At 60.9% G+C, this 27,037-nt stretch overlaps 13 protein-coding genes across 13 annotated transcripts; 6 read left to right on the top strand and 7 right to left on the bottom strand.

Annotated features, from left to right (window-relative positions):
* Window positions 1-378: 378 nt before the first annotated feature.
* KVR01_001376 (uncharacterized protein) lies at window positions 379-1,549 on the bottom strand (the record flags this gene model as incomplete). Its single annotated transcript, XM_044790684.1, has 3 exons — window positions 379-504; window positions 590-1,465; window positions 1,547-1,549. The coding sequence occupies 3 exons, from the start codon at window positions 1,547-1,549 to the stop codon at window positions 379-381; spliced, it is 1,005 nt and encodes a 334-aa protein (XP_044649331.1).
* A 631-nt stretch (window positions 1,550-2,180) lies between these two features.
* Window positions 2,181-3,437, bottom strand: KVR01_001725 (uncharacterized protein; the record flags this gene model as incomplete). Its single annotated transcript, XM_044781268.1, has 2 exons — window positions 2,181-3,317; window positions 3,387-3,437. 2 exons carry the CDS (start codon window positions 3,435-3,437, stop codon window positions 2,181-2,183), a joined length of 1,188 nt encoding a protein of 395 aa, XP_044649680.1.
* Window positions 3,438-3,751: 314 nt separating this feature from the next.
* Window positions 3,752-4,809, bottom strand: KVR01_001461 (uncharacterized protein). The gene is made up of 2 exons (XM_044792394.1): window positions 4,664-4,809; window positions 3,752-4,607 (listed from the first exon to the last, which is right to left on the bottom strand). The coding sequence occupies exons 1-2, from the start codon at window positions 4,720-4,722 to the stop codon at window positions 3,869-3,871; spliced, it is 798 nt and encodes a 265-aa protein (XP_044649416.1). The 5' UTR covers window positions 4,723-4,809; the 3' UTR covers window positions 3,752-3,868.
* A 132-nt stretch (window positions 4,810-4,941) lies between these two features.
* Window positions 4,942-5,406, bottom strand: KVR01_001666 (uncharacterized protein; the record flags this gene model as incomplete). The annotated part of the gene is made up of 2 exons (XM_044785832.1): window positions 4,942-5,210; window positions 5,379-5,406. 2 exons carry the CDS (start codon window positions 5,404-5,406, stop codon window positions 4,942-4,944), a joined length of 297 nt encoding a protein of 98 aa, XP_044649621.1.
* A 441-nt stretch (window positions 5,407-5,847) lies between these two features.
* On the top strand, window positions 5,848-8,123 carry KVR01_001403 (uncharacterized protein; the record flags this gene model as incomplete). The annotated part of the gene is made up of 3 exons (XM_044789286.1): window positions 5,848-7,032; window positions 7,109-7,416; window positions 7,534-8,123. Exons 1-3 carry the CDS (start codon window positions 6,596-6,598, stop codon window positions 8,121-8,123), a joined length of 1,335 nt encoding a protein of 444 aa, XP_044649358.1. The 5' UTR covers window positions 5,848-6,595.
* Window positions 8,124-8,164: 41 nt separating this feature from the next.
* Window positions 8,165-10,092, bottom strand: KVR01_001900 (uncharacterized protein). The gene is made up of 2 exons (XM_044785441.1): window positions 9,129-10,092; window positions 8,165-9,063 (listed from the first exon to the last, which is right to left on the bottom strand). The coding sequence occupies exons 1-2, from the start codon at window positions 9,404-9,406 to the stop codon at window positions 8,475-8,477; spliced, it is 867 nt and encodes a 288-aa protein (XP_044649855.1). The 5' UTR covers window positions 9,407-10,092; the 3' UTR covers window positions 8,165-8,474.
* A 105-nt stretch (window positions 10,093-10,197) lies between these two features.
* Window positions 10,198-11,713, top strand: KVR01_001267 (uncharacterized protein; the record flags this gene model as incomplete). The annotated part of the gene is made up of 1 exon (XM_044789336.1): window positions 10,198-11,713. Exon 1 carries the CDS (start codon window positions 10,349-10,351, stop codon window positions 11,711-11,713), a length of 1,365 nt encoding a protein of 454 aa, XP_044649222.1. The 5' UTR covers window positions 10,198-10,348.
* Window positions 11,714-11,926: 213 nt separating this feature from the next.
* Window positions 11,927-14,870, bottom strand: KVR01_001613 (uncharacterized protein). Its single transcript, XM_044792102.1, has 7 exons — window positions 14,322-14,870; window positions 13,862-14,224; window positions 13,678-13,800; window positions 13,543-13,601; window positions 13,304-13,484; window positions 12,647-13,248; window positions 11,927-12,575 (listed from the first exon to the last, which is right to left on the bottom strand). Exons 1-7 carry the CDS (start codon window positions 14,413-14,415, stop codon window positions 12,351-12,353), a joined length of 1,647 nt encoding a protein of 548 aa, XP_044649568.1. The 5' UTR covers window positions 14,416-14,870; the 3' UTR covers window positions 11,927-12,350.
* Window positions 14,871-15,857: 987 nt separating this feature from the next.
* Window positions 15,858-18,669, top strand: KVR01_001947 (tRNA ligase). Its single transcript, XM_044788807.1, has one exon. It carries the CDS (start codon window positions 15,901-15,903, stop codon window positions 18,634-18,636), a length of 2,736 nt encoding a protein of 911 aa, XP_044649902.1. The 5' UTR covers window positions 15,858-15,900; the 3' UTR covers window positions 18,637-18,669.
* A 23-nt stretch (window positions 18,670-18,692) lies between these two features.
* Window positions 18,693-20,520, bottom strand: KVR01_001410 (anthranilate phosphoribosyltransferase). Its single transcript, XM_044787745.1, has 2 exons — window positions 19,840-20,520; window positions 18,693-19,737 (listed from the first exon to the last, which is right to left on the bottom strand). Exons 1-2 carry the CDS (start codon window positions 20,221-20,223, stop codon window positions 18,808-18,810), a joined length of 1,314 nt encoding a protein of 437 aa, XP_044649365.1. The 5' UTR covers window positions 20,224-20,520; the 3' UTR covers window positions 18,693-18,807.
* A 62-nt stretch (window positions 20,521-20,582) lies between these two features.
* KVR01_001765 (uncharacterized protein) lies at window positions 20,583-22,150 on the top strand. The gene has a single exon (XM_044794037.1). The coding sequence runs from the start codon at window positions 20,820-20,822 to the stop codon at window positions 21,846-21,848; it is 1,029 nt and encodes a 342-aa protein (XP_044649720.1). The 5' UTR covers window positions 20,583-20,819; the 3' UTR covers window positions 21,849-22,150.
* A 28-nt stretch (window positions 22,151-22,178) lies between these two features.
* On the top strand, window positions 22,179-23,711 carry KVR01_001601 (uncharacterized protein). Its single transcript, XM_044785343.1, has 2 exons — window positions 22,179-23,068; window positions 23,115-23,711. The coding sequence occupies exons 1-2, from the start codon at window positions 22,632-22,634 to the stop codon at window positions 23,329-23,331; spliced, it is 654 nt and encodes a 217-aa protein (XP_044649556.1). The 5' UTR covers window positions 22,179-22,631; the 3' UTR covers window positions 23,332-23,711.
* A 4-nt stretch (window positions 23,712-23,715) lies between these two features.
* Window positions 23,716-26,467, top strand: KVR01_001708 (proteasome regulatory particle base subunit RPT5). Its single transcript, XM_044794709.1, has 3 exons — window positions 23,716-24,881; window positions 24,977-25,611; window positions 25,686-26,467. Exons 1-3 carry the CDS (start codon window positions 24,149-24,151, stop codon window positions 25,704-25,706), a joined length of 1,389 nt encoding a protein of 462 aa, XP_044649663.1. The 5' UTR covers window positions 23,716-24,148; the 3' UTR covers window positions 25,707-26,467.
* Window positions 26,468-27,037: the final 570 nt, after the last annotated feature.

Below are 27,037 nucleotides of genomic sequence, written 5' to 3'. Positions count from 1 at the left end.
CGCTGGAGGAGCTGTAGCCACGTGGTGCGGTGCACACAGATGCTGGAACAGGCTGTAGCTAGCGACCAAGGCCCGAGGTGGTGCTCCTCGTCCAAGTCTTGTTGCGCGAGCAGGGACGTGAGGCAAGCCATGCCGGCGGACCTGGGCAATCCCCGTGGGGACTCATCTGCCGATGAATGAAAGAATCTTGCGGGCATACTCGGACAGCACGATATTCCTCAGTGGTGGCCCAGTAAGCCCATTCTTGGACAATCCGCAGCCTCTGGATTTGAGTCTGAGATTGTCAGTCGGCAGGATAGTCGAGGCGCACGAATGTGAGCGGCATTGCCCTAAGCCTTGTCGTCGACGAATCGACAGAGCCCGGCTTTTCTCCTGGTTCTAGCGTGGAGGATCGTAGACAAAAGCGCTGATGACCTGGTCGGCCCAGCCCTGAGCCGTAAGGGAAGTACTCTCCTTCAGGATCTTGCCCATGTGTACGAGGCGAACACGAGAGCCAGGGGGCAGCTGAACACAGGAGACAAATGCCATCAGCAATCAGTAAGAACGAGACCGCCTGGGCCGAAGAGAAGCCGCGTTGAGCGCCACTTACATTGCTCTCCTCCATAATGCGCTGAATGATGCTGCGGACAGCCTCGTCTTTGCCCACGTCTAGTTTCAAGTCTCTGGCAGTATTGCTAAGACGTACAACGGCAAGGACCTGGTCGGAAATATCGACAACAGATTTGCCCTTGCGCACGCGACGTCGTCCCGCCTCGTCGTCCAGGTTCTGGTTTTCGTCATCGTCGGCACCGGCGGTAGCATCTTCTGCAGTCTTGGCCTCCCCAAACCGCTCGTCGTCGTCGTCGCCGTCGTCGTCGTCGCCGCCGCCATTATCGTCATCTCCAGGTGCAATGTTAGTTGGGTCGGAGACGATATGGATAGGCAACTGGTAGTAATTGCCGAGATGGTCGTATGCGCCGTCGGCGAGGTTTCCTGTCGGCAGAGTGATGTCGGCCGCATCGAGAATGGTCTGCGCTGTGGCAAGAGCCAGGGAAGGGTTCATGTCGACACTCGAGTCGTTTGGGTCATGCTGTCTCGTGGTTTCGGACGCCCACAGGACATCCAGGGCGGCATGCAGGGTCTGCCAGATCTCGGGGCGGCCGCTGACCCTGGTATCGAAGAAGTCGGTACGTTCACGATCCAAGGCACCTCTTGACCAAATACGGCTCTTGGATGACCACTCGTTTCGACGCAGCGGCTTATTGATGTGCTGGTCGAGGGGTCTACGCGTGTGTCGACTGTGGTGCTGCTGGGGACCGGCGCGGTCGACGTCTGGCGCGGTGGAACGGGCGGAAGGAGGAGGTTGCGACTGCGACTGCGACTGCGACTGCGACTGCGAGAGGTCCGCAGATTGGGGCGGGGCGGGAGGAGCACCACCACCGGGATAGGGGGAGTTGGGGCCCCTGGGCAGCGAGAAGCAGCAGCCCTGGGCTCAGCAGGTCAGTCGGCGAGACTCAGGCTACCTTTTTTCTCTGGGGGAGGGAGCAGGGGGCCCGGCGTTGCGCACCATCTAGGGAGGTGGGCAGCCTTTGGAAGGCTGACCGTTGCGCCGTAGCAATGCGCACCAGGCTGAAACTGGTCTCGAGGGCTTGGGTGCTCTCCAAGGCAGTAGATGTCGTACAATGTCAGACCGCGGGGGCAGGAGGGCACGGAGGCACGCAGCGCTGCAGCTGGAATTGGCGATCGACGACCGCCGGCTGTGACTTCTCAGTTCCTCACGCGATCATGTCGTAATGGAGCTTCTCTCATGGCATAGTGTGGTAGTAAGTAGCGAACAGGCCCCAAGTGGCAGGCAGGCAGCTGAGAGTGGTGGTGGTGGTGGTGATGACTCGAGCGACGGGGAGATCGGGTCAGGTCAGGTCAGATTAGATCAGATCAGATCAGATCAGATCAGCGGCCAAGCAGCACCAGGCTAGCAGGGGGGCACCTGTCACTGTCCAACAATGTGGGGCCGTCTCGTGCCTGCGCAGACCCGTCCTTGTTCCTCGGCAGCGCCACGAACGGTGTAAGTCGAGTATGGAAGCACATTGGAGGAGACGTTTGCCGGCGCAGCAACAACAACAGTAGGGTATCGATATTACATGCTTGGCCACGGCCCAATCACGACGTGGCAGGCTGTCTGCCCGCATGGCACGCCCGCATCACCACAAGAACCCCCTGCACTTGTTGCTGCCGCAGAGGCAGCGCGTCATCTCCTCCTGCAGCTTCTCGTCCCTCGCGTTACTCTCAATCTCGCCCTGCCCGTCGACGTAGTCAAAGGTCAGCTCCTCGCCCTTGGCGATGTCGCGGATGGCGAACAGGGCAAGGTCGTGGATGTGCTTGTCGGCGTGGTCGCCGACGCGGGCAAAGATGCGCAGGTTGGGGTCGCAGCTGTGGTTGATGAAGCGTGTGGGCCCGGACATGAACTCGCCGTCGACCTCGAGCGGCGCTCCCACCAGCCGCTGGTCCCGCGAGTCCGGGTCGGTGAACTTGTCCAGCCCAAACAGGTAGACGTCCTTGCGCTGGGCCTTTGACGAGTTGTGCCGCCTCGTCTCGGCCTCCTCGGGCTTGATGACCTCGCCCAGGTAGCAGTCCACAAACTGCCCGCGCCTGAGCTCACGCATGGTCCTGACCCCCCAGCCGCGGCTGTCGGCCGTCCTGAAGATCTGCAGGGGCACCTTGCGGCCCCTCTCGACCACGCGGTTGGGGCACTGCGCCTTGAGACAGGAGCAGGCCTCGTGGCACTCGTAGATGGGCGCCCGCGAGTTGAGGTAGGAGCCCCGCAGGAGCTCCTTCTTGGCGCCCTGCGAGTGGTAGGCGAAGCGTTTCTTACCATGGGTGCCTGCGGCAGGGCCGCCGGTGGCGTGGGCAGACGCGGGCGTGTCTCTGGGCCCATCGCGGCCGGCCCTCGGCCTCGCCCAGCTGGGCTTCCTCAGGTGCACCTCGGCCCACCTCAGGCTCTCCTGGTCCTCGTCGTCGAGCTCGTCGTCGTCGTCGTCGTCGTCGTCGTCGTCGCCGCCGCCATCGTCGCCGTCGCCGTCGGGATCTTGGACCTCGTCAAGGCACACGCAGGCCGAGTACATGCAGGATTGGGCATCGGGGCATTCACAGCCGGTGCGGAACTCCTTCTGGGCAGGGGTGACGCCGGGACCCAGGACGGAGCGGTCGATGAAGCGGAAGTTTGGAGGCAGCACGGCGCCGTCATCCGTCTCGTTGACTATTGTCACAGGGAAGGCGTCGTGGGTAGCAAAGCCACGGAGCTGGCAGAAGTGGCAGGCCTCGCGCTCCGAGCGCGGCACCTGGGCCAGAAGTGTCAGGGCCAGCAAGGGATTCAGTCAGGACCAAGCCAGGTCCAGCCTCGCACGTACCTCGGATTCGACCCCGTGGTGGTAGAAGTGGTGCTCTGTGGCTGCTTCCATGCTGCGTTGTGGGGGGGGGGGGGTGTTTTTTTTTTGTTTGTGTTTTGTGTTTTGTGTTTGGTATATTTTTGTTATTGTTGCTGGGTTGGATTCTTCCTCTACAAGGTGTATCCAGGGCAGGGCAGGGCAGGGCAGGGCAGCAGGGCTTGAAGAAGGGTGTGTGTGTGAGAGAGTATGAGAGTGAGAGTGAGAGCGAGAGTGTGTGTGAGAGACAGAGACGGAGACGGAGACGGAGACGGAGACGGAGACGGAGACGGAGACGGAGACAGGCATACGGCACAGGTCACAAACAAACGGAGCTACCCCACCGTTCAATTGGATGCTGCCCCCCTGCCCCCCTGCCCCTCGGCTGGCGTGCAGGGGTGTCGTCACCGGGCGCGGCGCGCGTGGTGCACACACTCCCTCTCTCCCTCACCAACAGTCTACGTGGCTCATGCAGCGGCGACCTCGTGGATGGTCTTGACGAAGGCGTCCGGGTCGTGGGCGAAGCGGCCGAGGAACAGGCCGTCGACCGAGTGCTTGAGCTGTTGGAACAGGCCCGGGCCGGCGGAGCCGCCGTAGATGATGCGGACGGGGCCGTCACGGTCGGCCACGCACGGCAGCTCCCTCAGGGCGGCCACGACGGCGGCGACGTGCTCGGGGGCGGCGGGCTCTGCGGCGCCGATGGCCCACACGGGCTCGTAGGCCAGGATGACCTCTGCCGCGGCGGGCACGGCTGCCATGACGCGCTGCACCTGCGACGCGCACTGGCCGGCCGCCATGCTCACGGCGCCCCGGCTGGCCTCGCCCACGCACACCAGCGGCGTGAGCCCGTTCCTCGCCGCCGCCGCCGCCTTGCTGGCCGTGTCTGCGTCCGTCTCGCCAAACAGCCGCCGCCGCTCCGCGTGGCCCACCTCGACCATGCGGCAGCCCACCTCGGCCAGCACCGCCGGCGACACCGACCCCGTGTACGACCCTGCGTCCTCCCAGAATGCATCCTGCGCCCCCACCAGCACCGGCACGCCGCTCGACCGCACCTGCCCAACCACCGACGCCAGCGTGATGACGTCGGGGATGATGAAGATGTCCACCCCGTCCGCCCCGTCCGCCCCGTCCGCCCCGCCCGCCGCTGCGAGCTGCCCCAACACCTCGCCCACGTACTGCCTCGTCCGCTGTGCCGAAAAGTACATCCTTGGCCTGCCATCAGCAAAACTCGCTACGTGAGCCCAGTCCGGGTTGCGCCATACTTGGTTGACACGCCTACCAGCCGCCGCCGTTTCTGTGCCGCCGTGGTAGTCGTCGTCATGGTTGGGTGTTTGGAGAGAGAGAGAGAGAGAGAGAGAAAGTAGTACGGAATAGGTGGGTAGGTAGGTAGGTAGGTAGGTAACCTTGGAAGTAGTAGGTGGAGTGTGAAAAAAACATAGAAATGGCTGAACAGCGCCCCCCCCCCCCCCCGGGCCCCCTTCTTATCTATCCCTCAGACCCTTGACCCCCCCTCCCCCCACAACCACGTCATGGCATCAACTCACCCTGCGCCCCTCTCCAGGTCGCGGATTGCCTCGACCTTGCTGGTGCTGGGGCTCTTGTCGTCAAACGCGTAGCCCAGCCACTCCCTGGCGAGCCTGCGTGCCAGCTCCAGCCCGTTCACCCGCTCGCCCATGCACAGCACCTGGGCATTGTTGCTCAGCACCGCCCGCTCCACCGAGAAGGAGTCGTGTGCCGTCACCGCCCTGACCCCGAGCCCCGTCCCGCAGATCCTCCTGCGGTGCTTGTCGCCCTGCCGCCATGGAATTTCTTGTGCCGCCGAGCATTGGACGAGACGATGCTAGCTCGGGCTGCTTATTCCAGCAAACCGAGAGCCTCGTCCTCGGGACCCACAGCAGCCCCGGGGACCCACACCCCGCAAATCTGACACTCACCAGACTGCCAGAACACTTAGTACATACCTAGGTACCTAGGTACCTTTGTACCCGTCGGCAAAAGCCAGCATGGCGGTGGGGTGGGGTGGGGTCTGTCTGGGGGTGGGGTAGGTCTGGGGGTGGGGTCTGTCTGGGGTTTGGTACCTGGGTACCTAGGTAGTTAGCCTGCGGAGAGGTCTGGACCCAGCAATTTTGTGTTCCACCTCACGTCGCAACTAAGCCGCCATACATGGCGAGGCCCATGTTCGAGCAACAACCCAACCAAGCATACGGCTCGGTCAAGGTCTCAAAAAGGGAACCAAGACGAGAACAATACAGCTCGACGACAACACATGCTTCATCCAGGGGCCGCAGTGACCCATGTCAAATTGCAACGGCACCATGGCCTGGTAGTACATCCTCCCTCCACACTCCTCTTCCGGAAATACGGAGTAGGCCTAGTAGTAGTCGTGAGGGGGGTCTGGAATGGTGCTGTGTGCTGGTCAAAACTGAGGGGTTCCGGCTTGGGCGAATATGGGCTAATAAAGGCGCCGCCGCCGCCGGACTCCACCATGAAATGCTTCACGGCATGCCCAACTCAGAAGTACCGACACATGCCATCTTGCTCGGTCAATGCCGTGCCACAGTTCCTAAGTTCCTCATATAGAGAGACTGGTCCTCGTCAAAAGCCACTCTGGTCACGTTCACGCCGGTCCAAGGTCAGCCGCCCCTGGCACAAATGTCGAAAGCACACCTCTTCCACTCCCCGGATGGCCTCGTGGTCAAGTGCCTGAGGGGCCTCATCTCGTACAACCCATCCCTCTCGCTCGACGAGGCCAACCGCGTGGTCTTTGACACAAGGCACGATGAGAACAAGGTCAGCATCGTCTCGGGCGGGGGATCAGGCCATGAGCCGGGTGAGTGCCACAACACGCAGCCGCGCGCGTGGCTGGCCTGCCGTTGACAATCCCGACAGCGTGGAGTGGCTACGTGGGCCAAAACCTGCTCGCCGCCTCGGTGGGCGGGGACATCTTTGCCAGCCCCTCGACCAAGCAGATCCTGGCCGCCATTGATGCGGTGCCAAGCAACGAGGGCACCATCCTCGTCGTCACAAACTACACCGGCGATTGCCTGCATTTCGGCCTTGCCAACGAGAAGGCCGTTGCGAGAGGTCACCGCTGCCAGGTGATTGTCTGTGGCGACGACGTCTCTGTCGGGAGGACCAACGGGTCACTGGTGGGACGCAGGGGGCTTGCCGGCCAGATTGGGGTTCTCAAGGTCATGGGTGGTGCCGCCGGCCAGGGCGCCTCCCTGGACGACGTCTACGACCTCGGCGTGGCATTCTCCCAGCAGATTGTCTCGATTGCTGCCACGCTGGACCACTGCCACGTGCCCGGGCGCACCGAGCATGCCGCGCTGGCAGACGACGAGGTCGAGATCGGCACGGGGCCGCACAACGAGCCTGGCTACAGGCGGCTCTCCCCGGCACCCTCAGCAGAGGAGCTGGTCAGGATGATCCTGACTCACTGCTTGGACGACAAGGACCCGGACCGTGGCTATGTAAAGTTCAACAAGGGCGACGAGACCATGTTGCTGATCAGCAACTTCGGCGGCATATCCCCCCTGGAGATGGGTGCGCTGACGGATGAGATCCTCGAGCAGCTGTCCTCGGACTGGGGCATAGAGCCAGCGCGTGTATATGTCGGGCCCCTTGAAACGTACGCTTCCCCCCTGGCTGGCACCGGAAGGCGAGGGCAAAGAACCACCCGCCATACTGACCGGCGGGCCTCACAGGTCTCTAAACGCACAGGCATTCTCGGTGTCCATGATCAATGTGACGGCTGCGGCAGAGAACTGCGCCTATTCGGTCGATGACATCAAGGCTTTCGCAGATGTCAAGACCACGACCTCTTGGGAGTCCATGGCTGGGTCGCAAGGCTCGAGACGGGGGCGGCGGGAGCAACTCGCCAGCCCCCCGCAAGAACCCAAGAGGGCTGCTGTCGATCCCGGTCGGGACCTCAGGCTGGACCCTGCTTCCTTGGATAGGATGTTGCGAGGCGCATGCGACGCACTGATACAAGCGGAACCCGACCTGACGAAATGTGAGTTATAGTGTGCCCTTGAGAGTCTGCTGCCCGTCACTCACCACCTGTCGTCACTGTCTGTCATGGGACTGGGGTCCGCAGAGCGGAGATGCTAATGATCCTCGGGGCCTCCAGGGGACACGCTGATGGGCGATGGAGACTGCGGTGAAACGCTCAAGACCGGCGCAACCAGCCTGCTCGCAGCGCTGGACCACAAGGGCATCGCAGCCGGCGGGTCGGTGGTCACAGTGCTCCGGGAGCTTGAGGACATTGTCGAGAGCAAGATGGGCGGCACCCTCGGAGGGATCCTGGGCATCTTCTTCGTCTCGCTTCGCAACGCCGTCGAGAACAGCGTGCAGGGAAGCCCGGAAAGAGGGGCGCCCGGAATCTGGGGCCAGTCCCTGGGCACGGCCCTCGAGCATCTGACCAAGTACACGCCGGCCAAGGTAGGCGACCGGACGGTGATGGACACCCTCCTCCCCTTCGCCGCGGCGATACAGAAGGCTGGAAGCTTTGACGAGGGCGTCGAGGCTGCGGTCAGGGGCGCGGAAGCCACCAAGAACATGACCCCGAGACTCGGAAGAGCCACCTACGTCGCGGCGGGGCGTGAGCGAGGGAGCGGTGGCGTGCTGCCCCCTGACCCTGGGGCATGGGGCGCAATGGTTGCCATACGGGGCCTGAAGGATGGGCTGCTGCCGAGAAAAGACAGCGCGGTCGCCGTATGAGTCGGGGCTGTACGATGCGCGTTGTACGAGACACCCAAGTCTTGTTGTGATGAATGTAATCCTCAATGCTACTTGCAGTCAATCGCTCGGTAATGCTAGGGGGCCACCCTATACGACAAGAGGAGACCCTCCACCGTGACTTTTCAGCATCCCGGCCGTCTGTGCTTTACTGTATTGGCAGCCAAAATGTGTTACTCCACTACAAGTCTAATAAGCAGCGCCGGCCCCAACCAGCCCATACTCTCTCTATTTTCCCCCTTCTCCCCGCGCCGCCTTCATATCGGCGCACGGGTGGGCTGGTGACGATGACGATGACGATGACGATGACGATGACGATGACGATGACGGGCGTCAGGCCTTTCCAGCACTGCCCAGCTGTTGCATATATGTCTCGATAGCCTCCTGCATTCTCTTGGTGCCGGCCTCGATGACGCTGGTCAGGGGTTTCCCTCGCATCTCGTCTTGGACGGCAGCATAGTGCTTGTTCATGCCCTTGTTGATGTTGACCTTGGTGACTCCTCCGGCGATGCACTTGTGGAAGATGTCCTCGGTGAAGGGGTCGGCGCCGTGGAGGACGAGCTGGACACGGTCGCCGACCTTGTCATAGATGCTCTGCAGACGGTCATACTCGAGCTGGATGCCCCTGGGGCCGTAGTTGCCGTGCACATTCCCGAATGCCGGTGCCAGCATCTCGATACCGGTGGCCACGAACTCCTCGGCCTGCTCCGGGGTGGTGAGCACGCCGCCGAGGTCTGCCGTCTCGGCGACGCCATCCTCCCCGCCCTCGATCCTGCCTGGCTCTGCCTCCGCAGCGATGCCCCGGTCGTGGCAGTAGGCGACGAGCTCCTTGGTGAGACGGAGGTTCTCCTCCTTGTCATAGTGGCTCATATCACACATGATGGAGTCGAAGCCGTCCTCGATATCGGCTGCGCGCCTCACGCTGGGGGGCAAGGACACAGGGGGTCAGCATCTCGACGAGGACCGGGACGGGTGGGAGCAGCCTACAGGTCGGGTGTCTGACAGTGGTCCAGATGCAGCGACACGGGCACTTTGGCATTGTGACAGGCATCTGCTGCGGCTTTGACCAGCGAGGTGCCAGCATACTCGATGGCCCAGGGGAACAGGAGCACCATGGCAGGGGACTTTGCGGCCTCGGCGGCACGGACGGTGGCGATGATGGACTCGATGTTGTAGCAGCACATCCCTGGCACGGCGTAGTTTCCCTGTCTCGCGGCCTTGAGGATGGCCATGGACCTGTTCTCGGACAACGGGGGACGAGGCATTGTGGCGGGTTGATGGGGCCAATGGAAAGTGTGAGGCACGACCTAGTGAGTCCTGGGTTTGTTTTCTGAGGGCGGGAGCTGACGGAGGGACGGCGAGTGTGTGGGAGAGGGAGTGAGGGTTGAGACGAGAGTGAGAGTGGTGAGAGCAAGAGTGGTGATGGTGATGATGAGAGTGAGAGTGAGAGTGAGAGTGAGTGCAGGCCAGTCTTGTCCGTCTCTCGGCTTGCCTGATTCGGCCGGCTGTAGCAATGTACAAAATACAGCACGAGGGCCGGCCGGCTCTGACATTTGAGCTCGACGGATATGTGTCGTGGGGTTTGTGGGGCGCCGGATATATCGATGGCGAGGGGAAACTGGCCCTTGGAAGCGTGACAGGTCGGCACTCGCCTTCACCCCACACTTGAGATCGCCATTCCATCACCACAGCCGGGATTGCCTTGTCGACAAGACGGCCGAGTTCGGGGGACGACAAGACGACCAGTGCCTTTTTCGGGGCCAGACCTCGGTCTAAACGGCTCCGAGGGCGTCAGGCGCCTCGTCATCGAGCAATGGTTGATTGTGGGTGTGAGAGAGGGTGAGAGAGAGTGTGCGTGTGTGTCGAACTTGACCACTCGAACAAGAAGAAGAACAACAACAACAACAACAACAACATCAACATCAACATCATCATCATCATCATCATCATCATCATCAACAACAACAACAAGAACAACAAGAACAAGATCAACATCAAACATCAACACCAATATCCATAACAAAACCAATCAATCAGTCAATCAACCACCTAATCAATCAGCCAGCTACCCTCCCCCCCCCAAACCAACCCCCCCCCCTCAAGCAAAATCCGAGACTCACCCACTCTCTCTCTCTTCTCTCCCTCACCAGCTTCACGGCCCATCGACCCCCGGCCCCTGGCCCACGGACGGCCCATCGACCACGACCATGGCATCATCTAAACCCGCCGTGTCTTTTATTGGCCTTGGGGCCATGGGCTTCGGCCTGGCTACCAACCTCGTCAAGAAGGGCTTCCCAGTCACCGGCTTCGACGTCTGGGCCCCGACCCTCGAGCGATTCCGTCAGGCGGGGGGCTCCTCGGCAGCAACCCCCGCCGAGGCTGTCGCAGAGAAGCCTCTCTGTGTTGTCATGGTGGCGACTGCGCAGCAAGCCCAGAGTGTTCTGCTGGATGGAGATTCTCCCGCCCTGCCCGCCCTGCCCCGCGGCGCCGCCCTGCTCATCTGCTCCACCGTCCCTGCTGCCTTTGTCCAGGGCCTCGCCGGGCAGCTGGTCCGCCTGGGCAGGCATGACATCTCCCTGATCGACTGCCCCGTCTCCGGTGGCGCCATAAGAGCCGCCCAGGGCACCCTCTCCATCATGGCCGGCGCCACCGAGGCCGCCATCGCAAAGGGGAGGGGGCTGCTGCAGGCCATGTCCGCCCCCAACAAGTTGTACCTTGTCGCCGGCCCCGACGCCATCGGAGCCGGCAGCAACCTCAAGATGTGCCACCAGGTCCTGGCCGCCGTCCAGATCCTGTCGGCGAGCGAGGCGCTGGGCTTCGCGACCCATCTGGGCCTGGACCTGGGCTGGGCTTCAAACGAGATCCTCAAGTCGGACGCCGCGAGCTGGATGTTCGAGAACAGGCTTCCACGCCTGCTCGCCGCCGACTTCAAGCCCATCGCCAGCGCTGTCACCATCATCTTGAAGGACGCCGGCATCATCACCTCCGAGGCCAGGCGCTACGCCTTCCCCACCCCCATGACCAGCGTGGCCGAGCAGGTTTACTTCGCCGGTCTGGGTAGGGGGTGGGGCGCCGACGACGACGCGAGCATGCTGAGGCTGTACAGCGAAGGCGTCGCCAAGGTCGGGCCGGTCAAGGGCCAGTCTCGCACCCAAGATGAGAAGCTGAGGCTGGTGGTCAACCTGCTCAGGGGCATACATCTGTGCTCCACCGCAGAGGCTATTGCCTTCGCCAGCCACGTCGGCTTGGACCTCGACCAGGTCTTTGATCTGTGCACCAACGCGGCTGGGGGCAGCGCAATGTTGAATCTCCACGGGCCCGACATGATCAAGGCCTTCCGCGGCGGCCGGGACCAGGTCGCCCGGGGCTGGGCCGCAGAACAGGGACACGGCAGCGGGTTGGAGGACATCCTCGAGGGACTGCAGGCCGCGGTAGACGAGGCTCAACTGCTCAAGATGCCACTGTTCCTGGGTAACCAAGCGCTGAACCTGATGCGTCTTGCTCTGCAGCGCGGTTCCAGCGGTCAAGACGGTTTGGCGGCGGCGGCGGTGGCAAGGATGTGGGTTGTTTAATCACAATGGAAATTGTTCAGGACGCTACGTGTGGTTGATACAGAACACCAGCTCGGACGAGCCCCGAGATTTGTCACATCTCAGCACGCCTAGAGTAGTGGCGGCGGCAGCTGCACGCATTACCCGCCGCAATGGTAGGCAGGATGGAGCACGTTGGCATCAGCCACATACCCGTGCTTTAGGACCGCAAGGTGAGCAAAGTGAAGTGGCGAGCAAGAAGGGCAGAGCAGTAAGCGTTAGCTTCTTTACCTCCATAAGGCATGCTAACTACGGCCAAAAAAAAAAAAAGAGAAGGATAAAAGAAATGCAATGCACTGCGGCCTGGAAGAGATGAAAAAAAGCAACGAGGGGCTCCCGCGTAGACCCTGCACGACGGTATCATCAACGCTCATCAACCCGCGCCCTATGACCCTTGCCAAAACATAAATTACATGTCGTCAGGATGTTGTGTCATCAAAGCCGTTTTCGTCTGCCCCAACCCCCCTCCCCTTCCGGCCTCCCACTTGTAAAACCTCACAACGAGGCCTGGATCACACTCCCGTGGTGGCAAGCCGCGTTCTTCACGCGCGACTTCTGAGGGCGCCATCAGAGATTCTGTCACCGCTTGAGAGGCCAGTTCACGATCAGTAGTGGTACTTCAGAGCTCTTCCTTGACCTTGTCCTTGGCCGCGCCGGCGTTTTGCTTTGCGACGTCGGCACCAGCGCTGAATTGACCTGCGACCCACTGCCACGCTGCCTGCAGTGTCTCACTGAGTTGTGCGAGGGCCGTTCCAGATGGGCTGCTCGTGCCGTAGCGAAAGTAAGTCGAGTGCTTGCGAGCAAGCGCTCGCAGTTCGTTGATCTTCGATCCCTGAGGAGCAGGCTTCACAGTACAGTCAGTACTTTCCATCATGATACACGGCCGGGTAGTTCCCGCGGAGGATAGTAACCCACAATTCCATAGCTGTCGAGATAGTTTTTCAGATCGCTCTCACTCCAGGTATCGAATGCACTCTTCCTAACCGAATTCGTGGCCTGGGTGAGGTAGCTCGTGGCAGATGCATACGTTGAGCCGCCTGCAGACGAGGCAGAGGCGTAGGCAGACTGTACAGCACTTACGAGCTCGTCGCGAGTAGCGCCGGACTTGTCGGCTGTCTTCTTGGCAGCAGCGTCTCCATTGGCCTTTAGGTAGTCCCTCAAATTCTCAATCGAGAAGTCATCAAAAGTCCAGGCATTCCAGCCAGTGGATGCCTTGTGGTAGTTCTTGCGGACCAGGGCACGCAGCTCGTCGGTCTTGGAGGCGTGCGGAACGGGGACACCACGGGCATCAAGGTAGGCCTTGAGACGAGTGTCCGACCAGCTGTCAATTGCGCTGTTAAAGGCTTCCTGGGCGGCTAGTGATGCGTCGTTGGTAGCCTTAGCGTACTGATTACCCGCCTGCGAGGTCGCAGCTCCGAATGCTGAAGCAGCGGTACCAGAGATGTTGTCGCCGAGGATATCAGCGCGGTGCTTGCGGACCAGGGCGCGAAGCTCGTTCAACTTGGTTCCTTGAGGGACTGTGGCCGGGGTCAGAGTTAATTGCACCAAGTCGGGCATCCATAATATACCCACCAGGAATTCCGTTCTTGTCCGCAAACTCCTTCAGCTGAGACTCGCTCCATGAGTCGATGAGCTTGTCGGTGAGCGTCGCATATGCAGCCTGGGCACTAGCTGTGGCGCTGGCAAGCTGCTCCTGCGACTTGAGGTAGGCCAGGCGAGAATTGCGGCGGACCGAGGCGATGAGTTTGTCACGCTGCAAGGGGATATCAGAGGTGTGTCTGAACATCAACCGGGCCATGTGCGTTACTCACAGTGCTAGGCTGGGGAGCCGGGAAGCCGTGGGTGTCAAGCCACTCTTTCAGGTCGGATTCTGCGACCATTAGACCCTTGCGAAGGAGCTAATTCCTCCTGCTGAGGAGGTGGGGAGGGCGGAAAGGGAGACTCACCAGTCCACGTCTCGTAGAGCCAGTCGCCAGGATACGAAGCAGCCTCGCCGATCTTCTGCGCGATGGTCTCATAGCTGCTGCGGGCCTTTGACAGGATGGTATCCCGCTGACGAGGCTGGGGTACTGCATGGTGTCAGATGGCGGCACGGCTCCGCGAGGGGTAGGGGAAAGGCTGCGGACTCACCAGGAATGGCGTGATGGTCGCAAAAGGCCTTGAGCTGGCTCTCTGTCCAGGTGTCCAGAATCCAATCCTTGACGTTGGAGTAGGCGTTCTGGGCCTTGTCCTCGGTCTCGTACCAAGAAGCCGCAACCTGGGCGACCAGTGTGTCCTTGCTCGACTTTGCGGAGTCCTGGACATCGACACCTTTCTGCTGCAGATAGCCTGTCAACTTGTCGCTGTCCCAGTTCTTGTAGGGGCTGACGGCGTAGTTCTCCCAGTTGGACTGGATGAGCTTCTCAAGGTCCTTGCGGTCAGCCGGGGTGGGATAGGGGATGTCATGGTCGGAGAGCCAGCGCTCGAGCTCGGTCTCATGCCACTTATTGTAAGCTGGAGGCGGGGGGGGTGCGTCAGTATCAGCGCCTGTGTCCGTATGGCTCATAGAGTGGCAAGTTGGAAAAGGAGGGCAAGTGAAAAGGGCGGTTACTGTATTTACCGGCCTTGGAGAACCAGCTGTTACTGCTGGCAACAGCAGCGTCGGCCACGAGGGCGACGGAGATGAGGGCTTTGATGAGCCTCATGGCGTGGCTAAACTGTGAGTCGCTTCGAAGTTGGATGGAGTGATGGATGGATGTATGGATGGGTGATTGTGTTGTTTGTGGATGGTAAGCAGCACTCGAAAATCAAGGCGGCACGTCAAGAAGGAAGTGGGTGCAGATGTGAGAGGGCTCAGAAGAGAGAAGCTGGTAACCTACATGTAGGTAATTTGGGGGGGGGGTTAGGCAGGTGGATGATGCGATGGCAACGCATGTACGTCACTTCTTTGTGATGTGGCTTGGGGGGCCAGCCGATGCATGTGCAGGAAGGAGTGGATCAACAAACGCCGCCCGCAACACACAAGTAGCCAGGCATGGGGCTGGACTACGGTTACAGCTTTGCTTGTGCTTGCTGCTTTGGGAGCAGTCCAGAACGGTACGTGCACGCCAACGCCAACGTCAAGACACATTCCCCAGGCACGCTATCACAGACACCCAGGCATGTGCACACTGTGGCATGGGAGCCCGCCGGTCAGAATATCAGACGGCCCACCTGCAAATAAAGCAGAGACGTGTTGGCCTGTGGTTTGTATTGCAGTCACCACCATCTCGATGGGCCGATGATGGGTGAACGAGGGCAAGCCTGTGGACGCGAGCGGTACGGGCAGCTTCGTTGGGTATGTTTTTCACCCTGGTGACGTCAGACAACGGCAGGAGGGAGAAAGGGCGACAAAAAGCGTCATTGGATATCAATTGTGCGACATGCACCTGCTCTGTACTGCACATTGCAAGTGGCATAGAGCACAGCGTCACCAGGAGGAGCACAGTAAGTATCCAACGACTGCAGGTCAAGAACGATTACATCACAAAGTCCGATTACGCATTGAGGATAGTACTGCGCTGCAAGCCGTGGTGCGCCGGGGAGAATGCTCCGGTGATGTCATGCAGCTCTGGTCCACGCTAGCAGCTGGCAGCCAGCATCGGAGCTCGAGCTTTGGGGGAGCTCATAGCTAGGGCCAGTTTGAGGGTTGGAGAGCCAGTGCACAGACCACCTGGGAGGTAGGTGGAGATGTCAATGAGCGGCAGAGCGGGCAGAACAGACATGTCTGCGTAGGGCTGAGGGCAACGCTACTACTGCCTGGGTGCCTGGGCGGATAATCCCTGCGCAGAATGACAGGAGCCAGGAAGCCCTAACCCTCAACACCAGGAGGAGACCAAATCAGTAATTAGCACAGGAGGGAAAATCACCATGTTGATATCTGAAAACCAGTTGAGGACCGTTAGAGCCCCCTAGGTAGGTAGTTAGGCGCCCAGATGGTCTTCTCGTCATTTCCCCGTGGCCTCCAAGGCGGGCCTTCTGCCTGGGCGAGTCTGGCGAGGCAGGCAGGCAGGCAGACAGAGGCAGGCAGGCCTAAGAGAGGGCCGGTCGCTGGCTGTTGGCCGTTTGACTCATTCTTGATTTCGCCTCTGTTGTATGAATGGCTCACCCCGACTCAACTGCACTCGAGACGGAACAATCTCGGTCAGTGAATGCCTCGTGTGCCTCGTGTGCCTAGTGTGCGCGGTTGCCGCCTTCCTCACAACACCTTCACCCCTTGCCGTCTGAGTCTTTGTAGCCCTTGGCCCTCCAAAACCCTCGCCCATCAGTTTTTATCTTCAGCCCCAGACCTCCCGCGACCCGAGTATTTTCGCCTCGGACCTCGCCCTCGCCCAGCATTATACTGCTTGCCGCCTCTTTTTGTGACGTGCCGGAGACCTCCAGCCCCTTTACTACACCCCACCTCCGCAGGCACAGCCAGCCAGGCCATGGAGCAGCCGGTGCAGGACAAGGCTGCGGCCCTCTCGTCCGCCCCTGCACCTACGGCTACCCCCTTTGCCGAGCAGAACCCGGAGGACGTTGCCCGCCTGTGTCGCTCTCTAGAGGATGCCGCCAAGGACAAGAAGAAGGCTGGCTTCACCGCCAAGAAGAACAAATATGCCGTCGCCGGCTCACGCGACGGCCTGACCGTCGACTCGTGGAAGTTCCAGGATTACGAGTACAAGAAGCGCGGCCTGCCCACCTACGCCCGCGGCCTGTTCACCACCAGGACGCGCAACAACGTCCCAGAGATCGCTATACGCGGTTATGACAAGTTCTTCAACGTCGGCGAGGTCCACGAGACCCGCTGGGATGCCATTGAGGCCCAGACCACCGGGCCCTACGAGCTCACCCTCAAGGAGAATGGCTGCATCATATTCATGAGTGGCCTGGAAGACGGTACCCTCCTGGTCTGCAGTAAACACTCCACGGGCGAGCGCAGCGACGTGAACCTCAGCCATGCCGCGGCTGGTGAGCGCTGGGTAGAGCGCCAGCTCCAAGCCCTGGGCAGGACCAAGGAAGACCTTGCCCGCGAGCTGAGGAGCCGCAACATCACTGCAGTCGCCGAGCTGTGCGACGACGGTTTTGAGGAGCACATTCTCGCTTACGGCCCCGACAAGGCCGGCCTCTACCTGCACGGCATCAATGTCAACCTCCCGGAGTTCATGACCTACCCCGCCGCCTCGGTCCATCACTTTGCTGACACCTGGGGTTTTCGCAAGGTCGGTGTTCTCAGGATGGACACCATCGCCGAGGTCAGGAGGTTTCTGGAGGAGTGCGCAGAAACCGGTGCGCACGAGGGCCGTGACGTCGAGGGCTTTGTCGTCCGCTGCAAGCGCTCCTGGGATCCGTCCAAGGTCCAGCCCTTCGACTGGTTCTTCAAGTACAAGTTCGAGGAGCCTTACTTGTTGTACCGCCAGTGGAGGGAGAGTACCAAGGCCCTGATCGCAGGCAAACCGCCCAGGGTCACGAAGCATCGCGCAATCACCGAGGAGTATCTCATGTTTGCAAAGAAGAGGCTTGCCGCCGACCCGAACCTTAGCAAGCTCTACACCCAGAATCATGGCATCATCGCCCTCCGTAACGACTTCCTGGCCTTCAAGAAAATCGATGGTGCTGATGCGGCCAAGTTCGAGGAGCTATTCGGAGACGGCGGGCACGCCGAGGTCGAGCGGGACGTCATCCTCGTCCCCATCGCAACCATCGGCTGCGGCAAGACAACCATTGCTGTCGGGCTCTCCAAGCTCTTTGGTTTCGGACACGTCCAAAACGATAACATCACCGGCGCAAAGCGGCCCCCGCGCTTTACCAAGATGGTACTTGAGCAGCTGGAGAGCCACCCTGCCGTCACTGCCGACCGCAACAATGCCCAGAAACACGAGAGAAAGCAGATCCTCACAGATGTCAAGATACAGCACGCAGATTCCCGCCTCGTGGCCTTGAATTTCGTGCATAACAACTTGGACAGGGTGCGCGAGATCACGCAGGGCCGCGTCTTTGCTCGCGGCGACAATCACCAGACCATCCAGGCTGCCACCGACCCCCACAAGGTCAGGGGCATCATGGAAGGGTTCCTGAACAGGTTCGAGCCTCTGGACAGCGATAGAGCACCAGACGATGGCTTTGACGCCGTTATCAACCTCGATCCTCTCGCGTCCAGCCGAGAGAACCTGGAGAAGGTGGTGAACGAGCTCCAGCGCCTTTACCCCAAGTTGGTACCGAATACTCCCAAGGCTGAGGAGATGGACCGTGTCATTCAAGAAGCCATGGACGAGTACCGTCCTGACCTGCGACACACGATACCGGATCGGAAAAAGCCCGGCAAAGAAAACCAGAATGGCGGACAGGCCCAGGCCCAGAAGAAAATTAAGAAGAAGCCCCTTGAGTACATGTCGGTTGATGTGCCAGCCGCGGAAATCAACCCCATCCTCGAGAAGACATTCAGGGAAGCCGGCCCCGAAAAGTCCCGCTTCTACAAGCTTCTGGGAGGCACCCGTCGTATCCAGCCTAAGTTTCACGTCACACTAATGCACCGTGCCAGCTCGAAAGACCATCCTGAGCTGTGGGACCGGTACTCGAAACTACAGGCCGAGGCTGAAGCCAGCTCCGGCGTCCCCGACAGCCCGTTGGCGGAGGTTGAGGTCGTCTTGGAACGTGTTGTCTATGATGGGCGTGTCATGGCCATCGTGGTCAGGCTGAACGACCCCGAGGACAAGTGGCACTGTGTCAACAAGGTTGCGCACCTGACCGTCGGTACACGGGACAACAACATCAAGCCAAAGGAGAGCAATGACCTGCTGGCACGGTGGATATCCCGAGGAGCCGGTGAGCACCCAGAGATTGAGGATATTGGATTTGAGGGCCGACCGAGTGTCAAAGGTACCGTGAAGGCGGTCATGGCTAGATAGGGTGGGGGGAAATGGGGCATGCATAGGCAGGCCATTTGTTGGCCCTGTGGAAATTTGGTGGAGGTGGGCCGGGGGGGAGGGGCGGGAAGGATACGCCCCTTGATAGCCATCTATTGTCACTAGCAGACCGTGAACCACGTTTGGGTCTAACTGTATGTCTAGAACAAAAGACTAAGACGGTCCACTGTTTAGATCGTTTGTCACCTGGACAAACGCCTCCCACTGCCGCCACGCCTCGCCACTCTTGATGGCCCAGCGTGCCCTTCTCACCCCTTCCCTCCATCTCCCACTACCAGGCCCTGTCTCCTTCAGGACGTTACCATCATCACCATGGCCCATATCGCTGGAATCTGCGTCACAGACACCCGAGACCACAAACAGCGCCGCAGTGTTGATGAGCACGAACTCGAGGATAGGGTCGTCGTCGGCGAGCTCGTCGTTCAATATGCTCTTGAGGATCTTGGCGTTCTCGGCCGGCTCCTTGCCCGGCGAGACCGTGTCCAGCTGGTGCCTGGAAAGTCCAAAGTCCTCGGGGGTCAGCCTGAAGTGATGGACCACAACATCGCCTGCGGGGTCCTCGGCAAGCCTCCAGCACAGGGTCGGCCCGGCACAGCTGACCTCGTCCAGCTCCTCGTCCCCGCAGACAACCATGGCCTTCCTCACGCCGTTGAGGCGTAGAGCCTCGGCAAAGACTGGGCCCAGGTCCTTCCTCGCGACGCCGATGACCCTCGCCTCGAGCATGGGCCTGTTGTAAACATCCATGGGGTTGGCCAAGGGTCCGAGCAGGTTGAAGACGGTGCGCCACGGCAGCTTCTTCCTGACGGGGGAGACGAAGCGCATTCCCGGGTGGAAGGAGGGGGCGAAGAGGAAGGCATAGTTCGTCTTGCTGTATATCTGGCCTATCCTGGCTGGCTCGACGGCGGACATGTCGGGCGGGGTGGGGAAGCACATGTTTGCAATGAGGTCGGCAGAGCCAGACTTTGAGGTGGAGGCGCGGTTGCCATGCTTGGAGACGAGGAGGAGGCTGGAGGCGAGGATGGATGCGGTCGTGGAAATGTTGAAGGTGTTGTGGGAGTCACCACCTGTGCCGACTATATCGCACTGCGCAGGCGGGAGGTAGATGGTGGTCAGCAGGAGCAGGGCAAGTCAGGACAAGTCAAGGCAAGCCAAGGCAAGTCAAGGCGGACGGGCAGGCTGACTTACGAATCCGCCAGAGTAGCTGCCCTCCCTCCTGCCCCTGGTCTCGATTACCTGCCGCAGCAGGTGCGAGTCGACCTGCGCGGCGGCCCTGAGCATCTTCTGGGCGCACTGCGACAGGACCTCGGGGTCGCGGTCCAGGCCAGTGAAGTGCAGGCACATGAGCAGGGCGCCTGTCTGGACATCGTCGATGCGGTCGGTGAAGAAGTGCTCGATTGCGTCGGAGATCTCGCTGGCGGTGACGTCTGGTTTTCGCGGCCACAGGCGCGAAAGCAACGGCTTGATGTCGACAACAGGCGGGGGCTGTGAAGCACCGGCGGAAGCCTCGATGAGGTCCGGTTGCGACTCGGACTGTAGCTTCCGGCCCGGGTCGGTGGTGGGCGCAGCCATTTTCGGGGCTTTGCCCTGACTTGCCCTGCCCTGTTTTACCCTGTCCTGCTTTGTCTTGCTTTGCGTGATCTCGCCCGGCACCGAGTGTTGAGGAGGTGCAATGGGTGAGGCCCAAGTAGCAGGTAGTAGTAGTAAGTGAGGGAAGGGCGTCGGCACGGTAGAGTCATAGGCAAACCCAATCCCGATTATGGGAACTGCTTGTTACCCCTGCAGCCCTGCAGCCCTCCTATCTTATCGTTAATAGCTCGGCCTGCCAGCCTGCCTGCCTGCCCACGCTCACACATGGGTAGAGTAGAGGGTACGTGCACATCTCCATGTTGGATCGGCATGGCCCACCCAGACTCACCCCATCACCATGTACCTGGTACCGGTACCCAGTCTCCACCGGCTGGGCAGACGGGCCAGAAATTTCGAAGACACGACCCTGGCTGCGATTGCATCGACACTCCCAAGATTGACTGAGCTCTGAGCTCCAAGGCCGGCCAGTCTTCCAACCTGCCTCCTTCTCTTGTCTTGTCTGTTTTGTTTTGTCTTGTCTTGTCTTGCTCCGGCCGCGGCCAGTCCTTGTCTTCGGGCGCACGCATCTCGCCTCCAGCATGCCGCCCAGGGTGCAGTGTCAAGCCTCGACGAGGCTTGCCGCCTCTGCGTGGAGGTGCAACGTGCACACACCGCGCCGTTGCAGCGCGCCGGTGTGGGCGCCCTCCTCCGCCGTCGCCATAGCCCCGAGGCAGTATGCCACAGCGGCCCCGATAGCCTCGATGCTGAGGCTGCCCGATGACTACGTCCCTCCAACCAAGCCTCTCAGCGCCAGGCGCTCCGAGGAGCGCAAGGCCCAGCTTCTGCGCACCTACACATCTCTCCTCCGGTCCACGCCTCTGATGCTCATGTTCCAACACAACAACCTCACAGCCGCCGAGTGGGCAGCCATACGCCGCGAGCTGAGGGCCGCCCTGGCCGCCGTGCCGCCTGCCCCAGCAGCCCCCGACGGCCAGCTGCCCGTCGACATCACGCCCAACATCCTCCTGCAGGTCATACGCACGCGCACCTTTGACCAAGCCCTCAAGGTTGTTGAGTTCTTCGACCCGGCCGCTGTCGGCAAGTCCCACGCTGCGGGCGCCAAGGAAAGCTACACCCACGACCTGTCCATGGCGGCATACAACGCAGTCAAGGCCACCGAGGGTGCCATTCCCGAGGACTCCACCTACGCCCAGCTGGCGCCGCTGATGGTCGGCCAGGTGGCACTCCTCACCTTCCCGGCCGTGTCACCACAACACCTGGCCGCAGCGCTGTCCATACTGTCGCCTAGCCCGCCCGCGTTCCCCGCCCCTACGCGGAAGAAGAACCCGGGCTACCACGATCTCACGACACAAAGCGGCTTGCAAAAGCTGCTTCTCATCGGCGGCAGGATTGAAGGCAAGGTCTTTGACTCGGAAGGCGTGAGATGGGTGGGCGGCATCGATGGCGGCCTGGACGGCTTGCGTGCACAGCTCGTGGCCATGTTGCAGAGCGCAGGCCTGGGTCTCACAACCGCGCTGGAGGGCGCATCGAAGAGCTTATGGGTGACGATGGAGTCACGGAGGACGATGCTGGAGGAGGGCGAGAACGATGACAACAAGAGCGAATAGGACCTCGGTGGTGAGCGGTGAGCGGTGAGCGGTGAGCGGGAAACAGGTTTGGCGTCAACCATCGCGAACACAACCACCTCGGCCGTGGGAGCTTGCGGTGCATGAGGCTGGAGGAACAATGTACCACTTATTGCATGTGCCATATGCATCTGTACCTTGCCTCAAGAACTCGTTGGTTGAGAGGCCCGCAGGAGAACGGTCCAGGGGGTCCAGACTACTCTTGGGCATTTCAACATTGTGTTTCGGCAAACGAGCGAGGGGTGTACTATTCAGGAGCTCAGACAACACGCCGACTCATCCAATAGCGCTGTCGCCCACGGTGTTTGACTACTTGCACTCGACCATGCCAGAGAAGTCATGTAAGTATGTAGCGAGCCACGGAGCGGGCCGCCAGGCGCTCTGGATTTGCACACTGCAGGTGTACAACGGTACCTAGGTACCCACCTAGGTACGTACTTAGGTACAGTCTGGTCTAGGCCGCAAGCGTCGGGGCCCCTGCAGCCAGCCTGGCCCCATACCCAGAGGAGCCGATAGCGAGCGGCAGGCGGAGTCCCAAGTCCCCAGCTCCCTGGGGAAACCTGGGCAGGCCAGTCGCCTGCCTGTCCAACCCCGAGGCACCCCAAGCTTTCTCCCCCCCCCCCCTTGACCTGACGCGACAGCAGCACGTCGGCCACCGTCACCGTCGGCTGCCTGAGGTCATCACAAGTCCCACGGGCCATGTTTGCTTGTGGTCCGTAAACGCGACGCCCCCGCGGACTGCTGTCCACAGCCAGACGCGTCCAAATGAACTTCGCGCCCTATCAGGCCTCGGCTCCAGAGGAGTCCCGCTCGCCAGACACTGCATCTCCGCGTGCCTCCTTGGACCGCCGCCCCTTCTCGCCCTCCGCCTACCAGAAGCGCTCGAACCAGGCCAGCCCCCCGCCGCTGCAGCATCCCCAGCCTCAGCGCAACTGGCAGGCCAGCGGATACCGCATCGCCAGCCCCAACTACCAGGCCAGCCCAGCCCCTGCAGCCGCCGCCGCCGCCGCCGCCGCCCGGGGCGCCGATGGATACTTTGGCAACATAGGCAGTGGCCTGGCCGCCGACAGGGAGGGCATCAACGAGTTTGACACGAGCCTGGGCATCAGGCTGGACTACGAGGCATGCCTGGCTTACCTGGCGCTGCCGCCGCTGGGGGCCATCCTGCTGTTGATCCTGGAGAGGAAGAGCGACTACGTCAGGTAGGTCCGAGACGGCTTTGCCCCGACCGCAGCTGACTCGGAGCAGATTCCACGCCTGGCAGTCCGCGCTCCTATTCACCGCTGTCTTCATCGTCCATCTTATCTTTTCGTGGTCCGTGTTTCTCGGGTGGCTTCTGTTCCTCTGCGATCTCGGCCTGGTCGCCCTCCTGACCCTCAAGGCATACCGTGATGCGGACATGCTCGACAGGTTCGAGGTTCCCTTCTTCGGCCAGATTGCGAGCAGGTTCGTGGATGAGGAGTAATCCCCAGTGGCTCAAAGGGGGGAAGACGGGCAGCCCTGTCCACGTGCCGGCTGTCTTCTGTTTGCTCAAGACTTTTTTCTTTGGGGAGGGGCAATTCGACCTGCTAGCACTGCTAGCAGCAGCAGCAATGAGATGTAATGATACCAAGATTACGATCCTTGGCAGGACCCCGTTGGCGGGGATGCTCGATATGTCGTGCTCAGTGCGAGAGCGGACTCGCACCTACAGCCTGCCTACCTATATACCTAGGTAGGTAGGTATTCACATATTACCTCTCCCTGGGCAGCTCCCAGGGGCTATTGTAGGAGACCGACACCCCAAAACTGTACGTAAGATTGCAGTAGCTACCTACCTACCTAGGTACGTGACAGCCATGGCCGAGCAGTCAGATCATCAAGTAGTCTCAGGTTGTACGACTCTATGTACTCAGTACCTAGGTAGGTAGTCTTGGTAACATCAATTCATGTGTACGGTGGGTGCCAACTTGGGTGGATAAGCGAGCTTATCGGCTGCCACAGCTTGGCTAGCTGACTAAGGTCCGGTGACGCGCCTATGCCTGCCTGCCTGCCTGCCTGCCTCGTGCTAAGCCGCCAACCTCCAGCTCCGAAGCTGTTCAACACACTACCTCTTGGATCCATCTCCTCACCACCCACGCCTGCTCGAGTGCCCCTTGCATTACCACCCCACCCATCCGAGCGACCCATCTGCCACTTCGCCAACCTCATACTTTCTTTTCAACCAGTACTGACCACCCCGAGGCGGATTCCCCATCACAAACCTTCTAAACCCCCCCCCCCCACCCTTCTTCGTTGCCACCATGGCGTCCCTTGAGGAACTGGACGATCTCGAGCGCCGCGACCGCGACGACAAGGACAAGAAGGATGGCAAGGACAACAAGGGTGACGGAAATGACAAGCCTTCTGGCGACGGCGACGCTGAGATGAAGGATGCCGAGGAGGAAAACGTCATCGACGACGAGATCCTCTCGCTCAACACCCAGGACATACTGAACCGCAGGCGACTACTTGAAAACGATGCCAGAATCATGAAGTCCGAATTCCAGCGGTTACAACACGAGAAAGCAACCATGAATGAGAAGATCAAGGAGAACCGGGAGAAGATCCAGAACAACCGACAGCTCCCGTACCTGGTCGGCAACGTCGTCGAGCTGCTCGATCTGGATCCTACAGCAGAGTCGTCGGAGGAGGGTGCCAACATCGATCTCGATGCCACGAGGGTGGGCAAGTCGGCTGTCATCAAGACCTCGACGAGACAGACCATCTTCTTGCCTTTGATCGGGCTGGTAGACCCCGAGGATCTGAAGCCCGGCGACCTCATCGGCGTCAACAAGGACTCGTACCTCATTCTCGATACCCTGCCTGCCGAATACGACTCCCGAGTCAAGGCCATGGAGGTCGATGAGAAACCGACCGAAAAGTACAGCGATGTCGGCGGTCTGGACAAGCAGATCGAGGAGCTCGTGGAGGCCATCGTCTGGCCGATGAAGGAAGCGGAGCGGTTCAAGAAGATCGGCATCAAGGCACCAAAGGGTGAGTAGGCGGGTGGAGTCCTTGGGTGCTGTCGAGGTGTCCCCACTCACGGGGTCTGTGCCGCTGTATACCGTACTAACGAGACGACACTGTAGGCGCGCTCATGTACGGGCCCCCCGGGACCGGGAAGACGTTGCTGGCGAGGGCCTGTGCCGCCCAGACCGACGCCACGTTCCTCAAGCTTGCCGGCCCGCAGCTGGTACAGATGTTCATCGGCGACGGTGCCAAGCTCGTGCGAGACTGCTTCGCGCTGGCCAAGGAGAAGGCCCCGTCCATCATATTCATCGACGAGCTCGACGCCGTCGGCACGAAACGGTTCGACTCGGAGAAGTCGGGCGACCGAGAAGTGCAGCGGACCATGCTTGAGCTCCTCAACCAGCTTGACGGCTTCGCCTCGGATGACCGCATCAAGGTGCTGGCGGCAACAAACCGTGTTGATGTTCTCGACCCGGCGCTGCTGCGTTCTGGCCGCCTGGACCGCAAGATCGAGTTCCCGCTGCCCAACGAGGAAGCGCGGGCCCAGATCCTGAAGATCCACAGCCGAAAGATGACGGTCGACAGCGCCGTCAACTGGGGCGAGCTGGCGCGCAGCACGGACGAGTTCGGAGGCGCCATGCTGAAGGCCGTGTGCGTCGAGGCCGGCATGATCGCGCTCAGGATGGGCAAGAACAAGATCAGCCACGAGCACTATGTCGACGCCATCGCCGAGGTCCAGTCCAAGAAGAAGGAGGTGAGCCTGATTCCCCGCCAGGAAGCCCCGGAGCCCCCCTGCTGTGGGCAGCACCCCGCTAACAGACCGCGCAGACGGTCAACTTCTACGCCTAGTGCAGGGAGCGGAGCGAGGAGAAGCCAGGGAGGGCCAGGTGCGGGGATGAGGGCGAGTGCTCGGAGGCCTACGATAGATTGTGCACGTGCTAGAGGGCGGACTGGCGCTACTTGTATGAATACAATCGGTACACTGATCGCGGGGACCTGTGTGCCCAGAGACAAAAAGTCGACATGGCGGAATCCAAACGTGCCTGTGAGAGTTTCCCACCGGCTGCCTGCCTCTGCCATGATGTTTGGGTGCTTGGGTGCTTGGGTGCGTGCTGCAGCATACGCGTAGGCTCCTGGCCATCTCGGGGCTCACGGATGGGGGTTGCAAGCCCTCGAGTGTGAGGTGGGCCCAACATGGGCCGGCCGACCGGCCGACCGTCATGACAACGGCGGGCGACAATGGCGAAGAGTCGGGCCGAGGGGCAGGACGGGGCGCTGTGCACCAGGTTACTTGGTTCCAGACGGAGGCCGAGGGCTCGTATTGGAGACCCAGGAGGGAGGAGACGCGATGCAGGCTGGCAGGGTGGCAGGGAGTGTGTGGTGCGAGACCACCATGTGTCCAGGACAAGACAAGAGGCATGTGTTAGGGGCCGATATTACGCAGTGGCAAAGACGAGCCAGACTGCCAGATGAGCAATGAGCCAGACTAGTGAGTGTTGAAGCGCCTGGCGCCATGCAGACACAATGTCAGCCATTCAGCCTGTGCGCGTAGGCAGTCAGGCCAGTCAGTAGTACAGTATATATGTCTATCGTACTATCAGACTATCTAGCAGGAGCGTAACATGGCGCTGTACAGATGAGAGGCAGGTGGGCCGCAACAGGCAAGCAGCCCGGCAGCCCGGGGACGGCTCGACCGGATTCGGTGATGGTTGTTGTGAAGACTGTCCGGCGCCCCTGCCCCCCTGCCCCCCTGCCCCCCTGCGCCCCCTGCCGACCTACCACCTAGTAGCACCTACAGTAGCTTGAGTACGAAGTAGGTAGGAGTTGTGAGAGCGCGAGGCCGCTTGGCAGCGAGGTGTGTGAGCGAGCGGCTTTGTGAGTGGGAGCTGGGGCTATGATGAAGAGAAAGAAAGGAGGACAGGGGTGGTCAGGTACGCATCCTGGCATCATAAGAGGCGGTTGAACAGGCCAGAATGTGGTGGGCACGACTTCTGGCGATGTAACGGCCGCCACTGTGTAGTACTGCGTCAGCGCCAGAGGGCGACGGGCGGGAGTCGGGCAGGAGCAGGAAACAGGAATGTGGGTGTGTGTGGAAGCCGTCTGGCTGCGTGGGCAGGTGGGCTTGGGCTATATCAGAGCTGGCAGAGCTGGCAGAGCTGGCAGACCTCAGATGGGATGGG

Source organism: Diaporthe batatas, assembly GCF_019321695.1.
Source record: "Diaporthe batatas strain CRI 302-4 chromosome Unknown Contig00002, whole genome shotgun sequence".
NCBI classification, from domain to species: domain Eukaryota; kingdom Fungi; phylum Ascomycota; class Sordariomycetes; order Diaporthales; family Diaporthaceae; genus Diaporthe; species Diaporthe batatas.
The sequence above is the reverse complement of the archived record's forward strand: the minus strand, read 5'-3'. Positions and strand labels throughout refer to the sequence as shown.

Bases quoted from the DNA above. Each gene is read 5' to 3' on its own strand.
- KVR01_001461 (XM_044792394.1), bottom strand. From the start codon at position 4,722: ATGACGACGACTACCACGGCGGCACAGAAACGGCGGCGGCTGGTAGGC. The intron at 4,608-4,663 runs GTATGGCGCAAC...TGGCAGGCCAAG, and splicing joins CTGGTAGGCGTGTCAACCAA to GATGTACTTTTCGGCACAGC.
- KVR01_001900 (XM_044785441.1), bottom strand. From the start codon at position 9,406: ATGCCTCGTCCCCCGTTGTCCGAGAACAGGTCCATGGCCATCCTCAAG. The intron at 9,064-9,128 runs GTAGGCTGCTCC...CTTGCCCCCCAG, and splicing joins CACTGTCAGACACCCGACCT to CGTGAGGCGCGCAGCCGATA.
- KVR01_001613 (XM_044792102.1), bottom strand. From the start codon at position 14,415: ATGAGGCTCATCAAAGCCCTCATCTCCGTCGCCCTCGTGGCCGACGCT. The intron at 14,225-14,321 runs GTAACCGCCCTT...CCCCGCCTCCAG, and splicing joins CTCCAAGGCCGGTAAATACA to CTTACAATAAGTGGCATGAG. The intron at 13,801-13,861 runs GTGAGTCCGCAG...GACACCATGCAG, and splicing joins CGACCATCACGCCATTCCTG to TACCCCAGCCTCGTCAGCGG.
- KVR01_001947 (XM_044788807.1), top strand. From the start codon at position 15,901: ATGCCTCGTGTGCCTCGTGTGCCTAGTGTGCGCGGTTGCCGCCTTCCT.
- KVR01_001410 (XM_044787745.1), bottom strand. From the start codon at position 20,223: ATGGCTGCGCCCACCACCGACCCGGGCCGGAAGCTACAGTCCGAGTCG. The intron at 19,738-19,839 runs GTAAGTCAGCCT...CCGCCTGCGCAG, and splicing joins GCAGCTACTCTGGCGGATTC to TGCGATATAGTCGGCACAGG.
- KVR01_001765 (XM_044794037.1), top strand. From the start codon at position 20,820: ATGCCGCCCAGGGTGCAGTGTCAAGCCTCGACGAGGCTTGCCGCCTCT.
- KVR01_001601 (XM_044785343.1), top strand. From the start codon at position 22,632: ATGAACTTCGCGCCCTATCAGGCCTCGGCTCCAGAGGAGTCCCGCTCG. The intron at 23,069-23,114 runs GTAGGTCCGAGA...GACTCGGAGCAG, and splicing joins AGGAAGAGCGACTACGTCAG to ATTCCACGCCTGGCAGTCCG.
- KVR01_001708 (XM_044794709.1), top strand. From the start codon at position 24,149: ATGGCGTCCCTTGAGGAACTGGACGATCTCGAGCGCCGCGACCGCGAC. The intron at 24,882-24,976 runs GTGAGTAGGCGG...ACGACACTGTAG, and splicing joins CGGCATCAAGGCACCAAAGG to GCGCGCTCATGTACGGGCCC. The intron at 25,612-25,685 runs GTGAGCCTGATT...CAGACCGCGCAG, and splicing joins TCCAGTCCAAGAAGAAGGAG to ACGGTCAACTTCTACGCCTA.